General features: G+C 39.1%; 1 protein-coding gene and 1 long non-coding RNA gene across 2 annotated transcripts; both read left to right on the top strand.

The window, feature by feature from the left end:
* Positions 1-460: 460 nt before the first annotated feature.
* Positions 461-7,393, top strand: LOC310952187 (proliferation-associated protein 2G4-like). Its single transcript, XM_083920711.1, has 13 exons — positions 461-646; positions 2,564-2,692; positions 2,774-2,879; positions 2,992-3,061; positions 3,235-3,327; positions 4,014-4,077; positions 4,170-4,248; positions 4,334-4,412; positions 4,502-4,635; positions 4,735-4,829; positions 6,005-6,132; positions 6,288-6,341; positions 6,438-7,393. Exons 1-13 carry the CDS (start codon positions 559-561, stop codon positions 6,495-6,497), a joined length of 1,179 nt encoding a protein of 392 aa, XP_083776837.1. The 5' UTR covers positions 461-558; the 3' UTR covers positions 6,498-7,393.
* Positions 7,394-8,714: 1,321 nt separating this feature from the next.
* On the top strand, positions 8,715-9,539 carry LOC310952369. Its single transcript, XR_014593367.1, has 4 exons — positions 8,715-8,755; positions 8,848-8,874; positions 9,095-9,117; positions 9,218-9,539. It is a non-coding gene; the product is annotated as an uncharacterized lncRNA (long non-coding RNA).
* The last annotated feature ends 4,176 nt before the right edge of the window (positions 9,540-13,715 follow it).

Genomic DNA, 13,715 nt, shown 5'->3' with positions numbered 1-13,715 from the left:
TGTATTCAAGCATTTAAAAGAAATCAGAACAGACCATACTAAAATTAATCATATTACACAACTAGAAAGCATAGAAATACATGAAAAACAAACAAAAACGTCTAAAAATGAGTGGGAAGAAGTTTACACTGATTTAATCCCAACCATTCTCCATAATTCATTGTAGATTAGTTAGCAGCTTCCTTCTTCTCATCTTTATTTAGCCTAATCTACGAGTCATTTTGGTTTTTGAAAGCCTTTATGTGTTTTTTTCATACATAAATGTGCTATATATCAGCAGACTGTCCTGTTATCTTGCTATGGCCACTCCATGGTCTAATTTTAAATGCTGATGGTGTGATTTAAAATATCACCATTGCCTAGTTGGGTTGTTTTTTTAGGCCGATAACTATCTTGACTGCGTGAGTGTGTCTTTGGCAGCAGGCGGGATCTGGACCTCGTACGTAGGCTGCAGACTGAAGTCGGGCGGGCCGGTGCAGAGAGCAGCGTGGTCCATCCTGTGACAGACACCCGCCGGGGAAGAAAAAGTTACTCTGAGTTCGCGGACACACTGCCAACATGTCTGGAGATGACGAGACACAGGAGCAGACCATCGCCGACGACTTGGTGGTCACCAAGTATAAGATGGGGGCCGAGATCGCGAATCGTAAGTGAAACGCGGCGTTAACGTTCAGTTTTGACTCTGGGTATCAGGATCCGATGTTAGCTAACAGTGTCAGCTAACAGTCATGCTCCAGGCAGCAGCTGTGCCATGTGCCACAGCAGAGCCAGCTCACAGAGCATGGTAGAAAGCGGACCTTTGTTTAATACGAGTAAAACACGGGGCCTGCTATACATTTAGACCGAGCTATTATTTATACTCGCCTGCATTTTTGTAACGACCCGTTGCTGTCACGTTAGCCTGGTGAGCTAACTGTTAGCTAAGCAGCTAGGCGACTGAGCTAACCTAACGAGCCAGCGTTAGCTAGCTGCAACTGCTAACGCGACAGAAAACAATGACAAGTACAACATGGACAGACAATACGGTGTTGTATTTGTCTCTATTTGGATTTAAATGTAAATGTTAAAACAAGTGTTATGTAACAGACTGGAAATCTGATTGTGTTGTTTAAATCATTTAAAGTCATGTCAGAGTAAGCAGAAGCTAATTTAACATCCACTACTCTATTTTAAATGACGTCAAAGAAAATTAGTTGTTTTAACTTTCTCGACCAGCGGATCAACTTTAACGTTACATGCTGGTTTAACCTGTGGGTGAAGCAAATATATTACGTAGTATTCATTTCCAAGGCCACATGCACACATCATTAGTGTGACGTCAAAAATGGAATTTGTTTTTAATATAAATACAATTTTATTTAAAAAAAACTAACGTAAAGAATCACAAATCTGTGTTTGCACCTGTACTTTAAGTCTATCAATATTCAGGAATTTGCAAGTATACCATTTATTTTAAAATTCTTTAAATTAATCCAGCTAAGTACAGAGAGTTTTTCAACAATGTCTCATAGGTTACACTCACACCTGTCAGTTTGCACAGTTTGGCCATAATTCATGTGCCAGTCTGGAGATTGAACAGCTGAAACTTCCTGCCCTGTAAAATTTATGTAAAACCAATTAAAGATTAATTATTGTCTTTTCAAACTCCATACCAGACAAGTACAACATTGGGAGGACATCTCGTTGCATTCGGCTCAGGACGTTACAACTAGAGTAAACAAAAACAAAATGATTACTACAGTAATCTGAACTCAACTTTAAACAGACAATGCATTAGTGGTGCTAGGAAATAAATGCATCAGCTTTCTAGCGCATTCTGCCTCTACATCCAATTTTCCAGTTATCACAATCTGTCAAAAAATGCATATGGCTCAATATCAGTTTTCAGTTCGATCTTTTTTCATTCAGTCTATCCTTTTGACTCTTGTTAGTTTGTGGAAATGGCCACATGCTGTAATGCTTCACGTCAATGACACTCTGTCCTTGTGCATTTTGTATTGTAGCTTATCATAGCTGACCTACTTATGTGAAGTTAAGACATCTAATTTACTACTAGTGTTATGCTGCTTGATAAACAGCTGTCAGACATCTGTCAAATGTTTTTCTTCTACGTAACGTGATATCAGCTAGGCTTAGTCAAAATCAGATGAGTTGTTCAGTGTGATTCACTGTCAACACTCACAAGCCGTTCATTGATCCATCCAGTCTAGCCACGGTGGTGGAAGCCTAGCACCTGTTGGTGTAATCAGAAAAATGTACAACCAATATACTGCTGGAATTATTAGACAATATATTGAGTCAATGGCCGGAAACTGAACTTATGGTTTTGGGACTGGGGGGACAGACAAAAACTTGTCACCTTGGACATCTGAGAAATTTTAATGTGCATTTTCACTATTGTGACTTTTACGGAACAAACGATTAATTGACTTACTCAGAAAGTATTCAACAGAATGAACAATAATGAAAGTAAGGGTTAGTTGCAACCCAGCACTATATATACACACTTTTACTGACCTACTATTTAACTACATCATGGCTCATTTTATCTCTTGTCTTGCAGAGGCTCTGAAGACAGTGGTCGGGGCAGCTTTGGCTGGAGTGTCCGTGCTCAGCCTGTGTGAAAAGGGAGATGCCTTCATCATGGCAGAAACTGGGAAAATCTTCAAGAAGGAAAAAGACATGAAGAAAGGTACGCCTTTTGTTACATTTCATCACTCATCATCAATGTCTCTAACTCGGCACTCCCTCATTCACTCTCTTTCTTTCACAGGTATCGCTTTTCCTACTTGTGTGTCAGTTAACAACTGTGTATGCCATCACTCCCCTCTGAAGAGCGACACTGATGTCATGCTGAAGGACGGGGATGTTGTCAAAATGTAAACTGCTGATTAATACACGTCCATCTTTTGTACTAGATGAATTATAGTTTATATTGTATTTGCGGTTCATACCTTCTTTAGCTCATGTTTTCCTGTTCTGTTTCTTCAGTGACCTGGGCGTGCACGTTGACGGCTTTATCTCAAATGTGGCTCACAGCTTCGTTGTTGGAGTGACCATGGTATGCCATCACTATCGAATTACACCTGCACTGTAGCACTCGTTGGTTTATTCATGAAAATGAGTTATTTGTAATGTAATTTCCTTGATTACTGGTAATCACACCTATACCGGTTTGGAATACTTTTAATTCCCTTCTTGTAACTCTTAAACTTTCCTCCTGTGTCGCTTAAGGACAACCCACTGACCGGACGTAAGGCTGACGTTATCAAAGCAGCTCATCTCTGTGCTGAGGCTGCTCTACGTCTTGTTAAGCCAGGAAACCAGGTAAAACTCTCCCACAATGACCACGCATATAAGCGTCAAAATAACTGTACACTAGCCTAGCATTGCATAGTCTCACATAGCCAGACTTACCGCCACAGTGCTGGAGTATTGTCTGGGTGCACAAGTTAACATTCTGGCATAGGTTTAAAAACAAAAAATGCATTCGTATCAGTCTGGAACATCTTGGTCCCAAGGGGCAATATCGACAGTTTAGATTAAAATACCTCGGGGCGCAATTACCCACGACCAATTACAGCAGCGAAACACCGTAGCGCTGATTTACACATGCAAGTGGGAGTAGGCTAGTGTTTTTAGGAAGGGAAAAAACTTGCAGCGAGGTCGCAAACTCTCTGGAATTATAGCAGTTAAATAATGTTTCTGAAAACATTTTAAAGTGAGAAATAGACATTGCAGTAAGTACATCCTCATTCCGATTTGATCAGCCTATTGACCGTTTGATCTGAGTTTCATGAGTTCATTCTAGCATGGCAGCTTTATCAGTCATCGTCTTAAACCCGCCCCACATGAGATAAACGGTTGAGAGTGGTCCGCACAGGGCCAGGTCGGCTGGAAATCTGTCATATCTGCCAGAACAACTGAATTATGAGCTCGACAGATTGGTCTAGTTTCGAGGCTAACTGTACACACCTTTCCTCATTAACGTCATTATATGTCTCTTCCATCAGAACACACAGGTCACAGAAGCCTGGAACAAGATTGCAAAGTCATTCAAGTGCTCCCCCATTGAAGGTTGGTGTTTGTGAACATTGGCACCTTCAAGCTCTATGATTCCAATGGTATACAGGTGCCTAATATAACTCGGACATGGTTTATTCCCTCAGGCATGCTGTCCCATCAGCTCAAACAACATGTGATCGATGGGGAGAAAACTATCATCCAAAACCCAACAGACCAGCAAAAGTAAGTTTATTCAGCAAGTGCTTCCTGTCACTGACCTCGTGGGTGTTTTTTAACCAAGGAATGATCTTGTTATTTTGTTTTGTAGAAAGGACCATGAGAAGGCTGAGTTTGAGGTGCATGAGGTATATGCAGTGGATGTGCTCATCAGCAGTGGTGAGGGGAAGGTGAGAGAAAATCCAGTATACATTAGTTTGACGCTTGATTTGGAAAACTCATAAAGGTACGGTATTTAATATAATGTTTTGCAATCCAGGCAAAGGATGGAGGTCAGAGGACCACCGTTTACAAACGAGACCCCAACAAGGTGTACGGCTTAAAGATGAAGACATCTCGGACATTCTTCAGTGAGATGGAGAGGCGTTTCGATACAATGCCTTTCACTCTGAGGTAGCATCTTTAATCTTCAGATCAAATATTTCACTTTACACGTTTCATTTTATGTTTAATGAAAGACCCCCCTCAATTTTCTTTTCTGTGTGTCCTCAGAGCGTTTGAGGATGAAGGCAAGGCCAGGTTGGGCGTAGTGGAGTGTGCCAAACATGAGCTGCTGCAGCCATTCAACGTGCTGCACGAGAAAGAGGGTGAGTGGAACAATGAGGGATGTAATTAAAGGCTTTGGAGACCCAGAAAAAAATCTTGGAGGTTTATTTATATAGCCTCTTTCACACAGAGATTCCACGACAGCGACATATTGACTGACTTTGTTTATTCGCACAAAACCAAGCGAAGGTGGCGTAAAGCCGCCCCAGTGTATGTTTTCACAAAGCTATTGCACATAATGTTTCTCTAAGTTATTAATAATTTAGGCTACTCAGAACACTGCTTTGACACTGTTTGACCTGTCTGTGGGTCGACTTTTGCGTGTAGTTTCACCCTGCTGGCATTCACATTCACAAAGATGTTGGTCCGGCACTGTTGCCGCTCTGTGACTACCTCTGCCACCAACTCTGAGGCAAGAGATCTTTTCCACCCAATTCGGTCTTCATACCTTTCACACAGACGGCGGGGCGTAACAAACCAGCTGTGTGAAAGGGGCTTATGTGAACAAAGTGTTGTCCACTTGACTGCGTGCTCTTCTTGTGTTAAAATCCATACAGTGATCTTATACCGTTTTAGTTAATTTACATTAATAGATACACAAGACAGACAAAAACTAAAGATGAGGGTTGTCATTTGTTGTCCATCACAGTTTCAACAAAAAGAACTGGGTCTACAGCAGGACACCACTCTCCTTCTCTTACTCCGCTGGTATCTGCCCTCAGACCAACTCATATTAATGAAATAGTGAAAAAATGTCCACAGTAATTTCCCTCAGCCCAAGGCAAGGTCACTTCTTTAAATGTCCTGTTTTGTCTGACCAACAGTCCAGAACTCAATAATATTCAGTTTACTATCATGTAGACGACGTCTGTCCTGTTTTGTGGAAAATGTCATTCAGTGCTGCCCTCTGGTCAACTAAGACCGCGTTCGGACCGACAATAGCACAGTCTTGTTCTTTTTGATTTAACTGCAATGTCCTCCAGGATTATGCTGCGTTGGCCTGTCAAATAAGTCAAATATTATTGTCCTGCAAAAAATGCAACCTTTTTAATTATTATGCTTTTGAAAGAGAAGCATATTTGTACAACTTACTAACTGATTAGCAATGTTAATAATATACCTCTGCTAAAATGCAATTCTAAAGGAAATCCTAATAAATCATTTTTGACCATGTACCTTTGATGTTAATGCAACTTCCAACCTCATCTTTCCCCAGGTGAAGTTGTGGCTCAGTTCAAGTTCACCGTACTGCTCATGGCCAATGGACCTCTGCGAATCACAAACAGCCTCTTTGAGCCAGAACTCTACAAGTCTGAGCATGAAGTGGAGGACCCAGAGCTGAAGGTAAAATGTGTAGTGCATTCTCTTCTTGAAAAGAAAGGATTCGAGTGTCATTACAGTATTCTTTAACAAAGTAGGCATCCTAAAGCTGTTATGTGTTGATGTACTATGTGAGATTATGATAGCCATGTTTATTGGTTTTTTGTTTTTATTTAAAGGCTTTGCTCCAAAGCTCGGCCAGCCGTAAGACTCAGAAGAAGAAGAAAAAGAAGGTGAGTTACATGACAGTGTTTTTTTTTATTTTTAAATAAAAGATAATAAATGTTCCAAATGTTTCCCCTAATTTTAATAATTTCTTCTTTTTAAAGGCTTCAAAAACGGTTGAGAGTGCCACCGGACAGGCAATGGAGACTGAAGCTGCAGAATAGATTTCTGACAGACATCTGATGGCCCAAAGAACAGACGTCACAAATACTTCTGCCCCAGCTGTCTGAGGCACTTGCGGGTGTAGCCGCTGTGAATACCTCTGAATCTAACTGATGTCAGCCTGGGATGATGCTGCTCCTAAATTCTGTCAATCCACCTGTAATACACACGTACATCCCTAGTAAATCTCACCGTCCTTGAGACAGCCTTCTCTTAACAGTGGAAAACAATTCTGCTGCAAAAGAGGATATTTTGTGCAAGGACATAATACTCACTGGAACATTTAACCATTCGACCGACCTTGAGCCTTTGTCCCTTTCTCCACAATAATTGTAGTGAAAGATATGGAAAATAAAATGAGTTTTTGACAGAGCGGCCAAGGATGATGAATGCACAGTACTGTGTCAGTGTAATTGTGTTGCATTTAAGTAACTTCCTTGAGGTCATAAACCTGAAGCCATGCCTTTTTTGAAATGAGTGTTAACCTGTCTTGGACAGAAATGTGTAACACCTGTCTTGAACCCTGAAGTTGTAAGCATGACATTAGTCATTACTGTTGAATTCAGCATAATTACCACATTTATACTGGTCTTGCTTAGGTCCATCTACTAGTATGTCATCTACACTTTAAGGAATCTACAGTAGGTTACTCAGCTAACAATTTCTAAAACTGACAATTTCAGATATTGTTGAGTAATTTAACTAGTAAAAAAATAATTTCTCAGTTGTGGATGGTCTAACTCCTGCCAAGGGTTCAGCATTCAGTCTTCTGGTGCCACCAGTGAGTCTGACAGCGTGTCAGTGTTTACATAAGAACTCCATACCTGTTAGATATATGGATGCTTTTGTAAAACAAATCCCAGTTTCAGAGACTATTTTTGGAAACATTAAAAAGCCACCTGACATCATTTGTGCGGTTGTGTTTTTGGACTGTGTGTATTCAACTGATTGCACTGATGAGTGGAAAGTGTTTTTCATGATTTTAAACATTAACGAAAAGTACAATTAGTCTAATTCGTTGCATTTATCTAAAGATAAATCAGTAACTTGTGAGAGAACATCAGCAAACCAGAAGTTGAACGACCAGCCTTAAAGAAATACAATTCCATCACCCTTAGAAAACTTTATATTTCTTTATTTTGTGGGTACATCTTTAGATAATCATATTTTAATCATTTTGTGTCAAATTAAGTGTTCATTTGCTTCTGTACATTTTAAAAGTATAGATGTATTTTAAAAGTCATCCCTAACTGATCAATTTTGTGGGAGAAATGCATAACCTCATATTTCATTGATCTAAAAGTTGTAAAAATTTAAGCATAATGAGTCTGAAAATACTGCAAAGGGATGGTTAAACATCTACCATGTGTACTGTGTAGACTGGATTGTAACTGCAACTGAAAATAATAGTGATCCTCTTTTATCATGTATTATGTATATAATAATATTATTCTGTGTTCTCAATAGTAGCTAGGCCCTGTAGACAATCTATATCAAGTGATACAGTATCACCAATTATGTTTACAATTTATGTGGTGAAATTCTATTGGATATTAGCAGTTTATTCGTGAACCTGCGAGACATGCGGCATATGTGCATAGTACAAAGTAACGTAGCAATAAAATCAGATAAGACTGACTTAATATCCACCTCAGTGGAAATTTGTCTATGGCCTTTTCCAAGTATAGCACGGTACATACAGTACACATAAAACACCGTTAAAACATACAAATATAAAGCATACAATAGTGCAAATTGGAAGGTAGCAGCAAATAAGTACAAATAATAAGAGAGCAAATCTTATAAAATAACAAGTTCCCTAATGTAGTCATATTGTGTTCAATGTCTGAATGGCATAAGGAACAAGGGCCATAACACATAAAAAGCTGCAGCAAACGCTTTATCACTATGTTCTGTACAGACTTTACCTTCTAGACAACTGTGGACTAAACATGGATTGCGTCTTGATAAATATATTAATAAAGAAATAAATGTAAAAATAATAAATAAATGCTTCACATTTATTTCTACATGTATTTATTTATGTATTTTGTGTCCATGTGTTAGTGAGGTAGAAGGTCCCATTCTAAAGTCCTCCATAGTAAACTGCATTTCCCGTGCACGATCATAAAAAGGGCATGCACGTGTTTCATTCACGTGTTTCACTCACTGCGGTCCAATGAAAATGACGTAGCTACCCGTATAAATATGACGTCGCTGCATTTTGACGTCCTTCGTGGAGACGATTCCATAGCGGTTGGTACGTGAGTTTTTAGCTCCCAGAATCCAAGTCAATCATCTTCTTTCTAAATCCATCCAACTAATCTTTCGCTTTGTCTCTTCTGTTTTCAGTCTTCCCGTCTCGACATGAGGGCCAAGGTTTGTGTTTTATCTCTGTATGACCAAATAATCACAGTTTCCAGTGGTGCTAACAATGGCTAGCTAACGTTAGCTAGCACGAGATTGTCGACGACCAGCAGAGCACGCTCATTAGCTTTCAGCTGTACATTTTGTGTCTATGTAGTTCAGTTTACTTGTGACGTGCGTGTTTTCATAAATGGATTAACTAATCGCCAAAATTATATATTTTCTTTCACAGTGGAGGAAGAAGCGCATGCGCAGGTAAGAATGGCACATGTTTTTCCTGCAGTTGTATCAAGATTACTTCTGCACCAGGTTGGGAAGAGTTTTTGTCTGATTGCCTCTTGTAATCATTCTAAAGGCTGAAGCGTAAGAGGCGAAAGATGAGGCAGAGGTCCAAGTAAACTGTCCTCTCCGCCATGGCTGTGACGGCACATGTCGCCGACAACCAGACTGGTGAGCTCAGCTGAAGGCCCAGGACCCTCCCGGCGTCAAGTCTGTCAGTGGTGCCCCTATCGACCAGAGGCAGTGGAGCTGCAGCGGCTGATCGATGCTGGAGAGCTGATTCAAGACCTGCTGGATGACAGGCTTTTCCTCGGGGACATTCTGGACTCTTTGTTCACAATTCCTCAACTTTTTGTCTTTTGTTTATACTGTGATTAAAGGTTCTGGTTTCTAAATGACTTGCCGATCTTGCGCCTTTATTGCAGCCTTGCTTCCAAAGCATTTAGCCTTCCCAAGTGTTCCCCTGTGTAGTTATGACCTTTTGTACATGTGGTCCAAACGGTTACAGCAGCCAGTCTTAGGCCATGTTCACACTGCAGGTCTCAAATGCAAAATTCAGATTTATTGCTCAAATCCGACTTTGTTTGGCTGTTAATGTTAAGTCTTTAAATGTGGCCTGTCTGCGGATTCCTGTGTGAACACATGGCGCTTTTAAAGTGACCCACGTGCACACAAACCGGTATTGTAGGACTATGGCATAATACTGAACTGTGTGGAGGCAGCCGGCAAAATAGAATAAAAATACTGGGGTCTAAGCCTGTGAATATTCTCATTGGTCCAGGTCAGCGTTATTCCAAAAGAAGTCCAGTTGCTTTTGACTTAAAATGAGGTTAAAATCTTGCTGCAGTCCTCCATGTTTGTTTTGACTCTGTTCCTGGCTCCCGTAGCAAACTTTTTTTTTTTTTAAATCAACTTTATCATTTATAAAAGTGCAGCGCGGGCCAGAATGACGTCAGTCGCATTAAATGAGACGTGGCTGTTAAGTTCGCGGTCACATAAAGTGTCTTTAGTGCCACATTTAAAAGTGGTCTAATTCTGATATACTGTCAAAACCAAATCAGGTATGGGTCACGGGTGGAAAAAATGCTTTTATTTCATGCAAGGCATGTTTCTATAAATGTTGGCCGATGTTCACTTGGCTGTTCAGTTTGGGTGCCGTTCAATGCCAAACCTTAACCATCTAGTAAGACATCTGCAAATTTGTGTTACCGTCGACAGCCTGGTTTTCGACACCTGGTGCATGCAGGGCTATGGTTGGGACACTTCAGCACCAAGCAGTTCCTAAACCAGGTAACTGCACTGGCCTCACCTTCAAAAGCAACTAACTATTGGTAGAAGTAATCAGAACTTGTATGTAATTGTACTGAAATGTAAAAATAGACCATTGCACGATACATACTGCATTCAAAACTTCACTTGGGTTAAAAAATAAATCCAAGAAAATACTATGTAGTATTATGGGTGAGAGGCTTCTCATGCAAAAAGCCCCTTAACTCAAGGTTTTGGATCGTAATTAGCATTAATGTCTCAAGCTGATTTTAGCTAACATACTTTATATGGTTTGGGGAAGTTTAAACCTAAATACTGCATTTCTTAAGGAATGTTGTTTGCAACTTTCATTAAAAAAAAAAAGATTGTCATTCTATCCTCATCCCATGACTCGAGTGGGTGTGTGAATGCTGCAACCTTTGTAGAGCTCACTCCAGACAAACAACTCAGAATGTTGTTTTTACCCTTGTAGGCGGTCCAAAAGTTAACTCTGTCTTTGACCAAGGTGATCAGAATCACGCTGTTGCTGGAAAACATGATTAAAGAGATCACTATTCTCTTTTTCCGTAATCCAATCTTCAGCTCTGAGGAGAATTCTGTCAGTATTAAACTATATAATACACTAAACCCCAACGGAACCACACATACTTCCCTTTTCAAGGCAGAAGTAAAAACGGATGGCTCTATAAAACGATGTTAACTCCTGTACAATACTTTTTTTCAGATTTGAGACAAAAAAAACGTCCTAAATCCTAAAAAAGAGTTCCAATGGGCTTATTTTAGGACAGGACCATGATGTGGACATCAGGTTTGAGACACACGCTTTTGACAAAACTGTTTGATCCTGTCAGTAATAAAAGCTTCAATGTACTCGTGAGAAAGTACTTTTGTGTCGATGCACAGTAAGATCCCTTTTTGTAACCGGAATTTTGACCCTTTTGTGAGTGTGTGCTGGCAGAGCTTCAAGATCTTGTCTCTTAGCACTTACCTGTGGAGGATGCAGGATTACAAATAGGTAATGTAACTTAAATCCCACCGTTGACCAAAGGTGTAGTTTCAGAAGACCGAATATTTGCAGGCAGGGTGGAAAGGCTGGTGATTTACAGACTTGGTGTAATGGAAACAAACACATCTAATGACAAAAATGTGGGCTGGAGGCAGAATGGCCAAGTAAAAACAGTACTTTATTTTTTGTTTTTTATTTATTTTTGCCATCTGAGGTAAAGGTAATAATACAGACATAATGAGCCAGAAGTCTAAGTGTGAGTGCGCCCTAAGCCTTAATAAACTTTAACACACTCACTCCAAATAGCCTCTGCTGAGTTTGCTTGTCGATGATGTATTTATGCTCTTCAAAAATACAGAAATGCCCAGAAAACAGTTCGCACATTACCCTCATAAACAGGCCATCTTAAACAATTAACTAAATCCAAGTTACTGTACACAGCAAATTAAGTTTATACATAGTAATTATAAACATTGCTTACAAGAATGAATATTGAATATTCTGTGAAAAGTCATCACCATCATGAACATCATTTATTGTGCATAAACAAACAGAAATTAGCTTTATTGGCCAGTAAGTGTGTACACATACAAGGGATTGGACTTTTTTTTTACTGTCAATGTACATGCACATTAATAGACATAACACAACATAACAAGGACAACAAAACTGAAAATATACACATGAACATGCTACTACACTACTATGCACAGGTACTACTATGTTTTAGATATACAGTAAAAAATGTGTACTGTATAAAACACAACATTTGCAGACAATGGTGCAAACAGTTTAACATTTAACACAATACAAGAGTTGAGTTATAACATGTCCATTCAATTAACAGCTCCTTTTCCTGCCCTTATACAAATTTGCATTGTTGGCAATAAATCCATGTACACAGCGATTCTTGGCAAAGCCAAACTGACAGCTGACTGACAGAAGGCCCAGTTTGAACTTTGATCTGTTTCACATTACCCAGCATGTATCATTTCAACATCACAGATAAGACTCATCCTGTGACTTCTGATTCTGTTTCTGGAGAACAAAACAGTGGTTTATATTGGTAATATTTTGTTGCTAGGATGCAATGATGTGGTTGTTTATTGAACTTGTGCCTTGTTGTTGACAGCCTTGCTAATAAGCATGTGAGCAAATGTGGCTTATACTCGTGTCTGGTTGGAGGCATTTCTGGTAATTGTCACAGATTTCTATCACACAGACCAGTGAATCATGACGATTCATGATGTTACTGCAGAATATGGAAAATAATAAACAGAGCATATCAAACAAATAACTTTTGTACAAAATTGTACCAAAACATTTACAATGACTGTTTTACAGTGAGTTGTTGATTTGGAACCCAGATACATTTCTTTTCCAGTTGTAAACCATATTCCTGTCACATTTGCAGGAAAACAGACTCCCGTGGCTGTAGGCCACGTGAGAGGACCAAAGATGGTGCTACTCATTTTTGTGGTGAAAATTTAACTGGTGAGAAGAAATAAACTGTTGACAGAGATCTGTATTTAAGCGGTTATTTTATTTTTTAAAAAGGCTTTGAGAGAAAATACAGAGTCACACTTGAGCAGGGATAATAAAAATATACTTAAATGGTTATAAATGATCGTATACAATAGCTTTGCATTATATAAGTACATAATGTTTTATGTTAATTGCTGTTTCTTGGAAAGAAACAGAAATATTTTTATGACCTCAGTCATACCAGAGAGACAAAACATTGTAATAACAGTTTTGGGACTTATTATATCACCAAAACTTACATGTGAAAAGACACTTTACATTCTGGCTACCATGCCCAAACTTTAGTATGAGGTCATAGGATGTTGTGGCATAAAATGATGTAAAAAATACCCTTAAAGCCTGTACATAAATGCCAAATGTACAATAACACATTCAACAAGAAAGACAGCTCCTGAATAAAGAGGGGGGATAGCATAGGTTAATATGTGAAAATGAAGGTAAAATGACTTGCTTAAAGAGTAGTTAGAATATGATATAAAAATAAAACATTGTGGAAGTTTAGAACAATGAAAACGTAATTCGTTTGGTTTTAGCCGATATAATTGGTGTACTGCACATTCTGGAAGTAACATAAATGCATTGTACTTTAGATGTAAATCTAATTGAACCTCATACCTCATAGTGAAATCTCAAATAGTTGAAATATAGATGTACAGACGGTGTGTGTCGCTTTTAGGTCATTTTTGTGATTCATACAGAACCGGGTTGTTGTTATTTTACTGCATGGCTGTGTCTCATTTAACTGTTTACACAA

Source organism: Echiichthys vipera, assembly GCF_963691815.1.
Source record: "Echiichthys vipera genome assembly, chromosome: 9".
NCBI lineage: Eukaryota > Metazoa > Chordata > Actinopteri > Perciformes > Trachinidae > Echiichthys > Echiichthys vipera.
Note: the sequence above shows the minus strand (reverse complement) of the source record. Positions and strands in the feature narration are given on the sequence as shown.

Bases quoted from the DNA above. Each gene is read 5' to 3' on its own strand.
- LOC310952187 (XM_083920711.1), top strand. From the start codon at position 559: ATGTCTGGAGATGACGAGACACAGGAGCAGACCATCGCCGACGACTTG. The intron at 4,249-4,333 runs GTAAGTTTATTC...TTTGTTTTGTAG, and splicing joins AACCCAACAGACCAGCAAAA to AAAGGACCATGAGAAGGCTG. The intron at 4,413-4,501 runs GTGAGAGAAAAT...TTTGCAATCCAG, and splicing joins TCAGCAGTGGTGAGGGGAAG to GCAAAGGATGGAGGTCAGAG.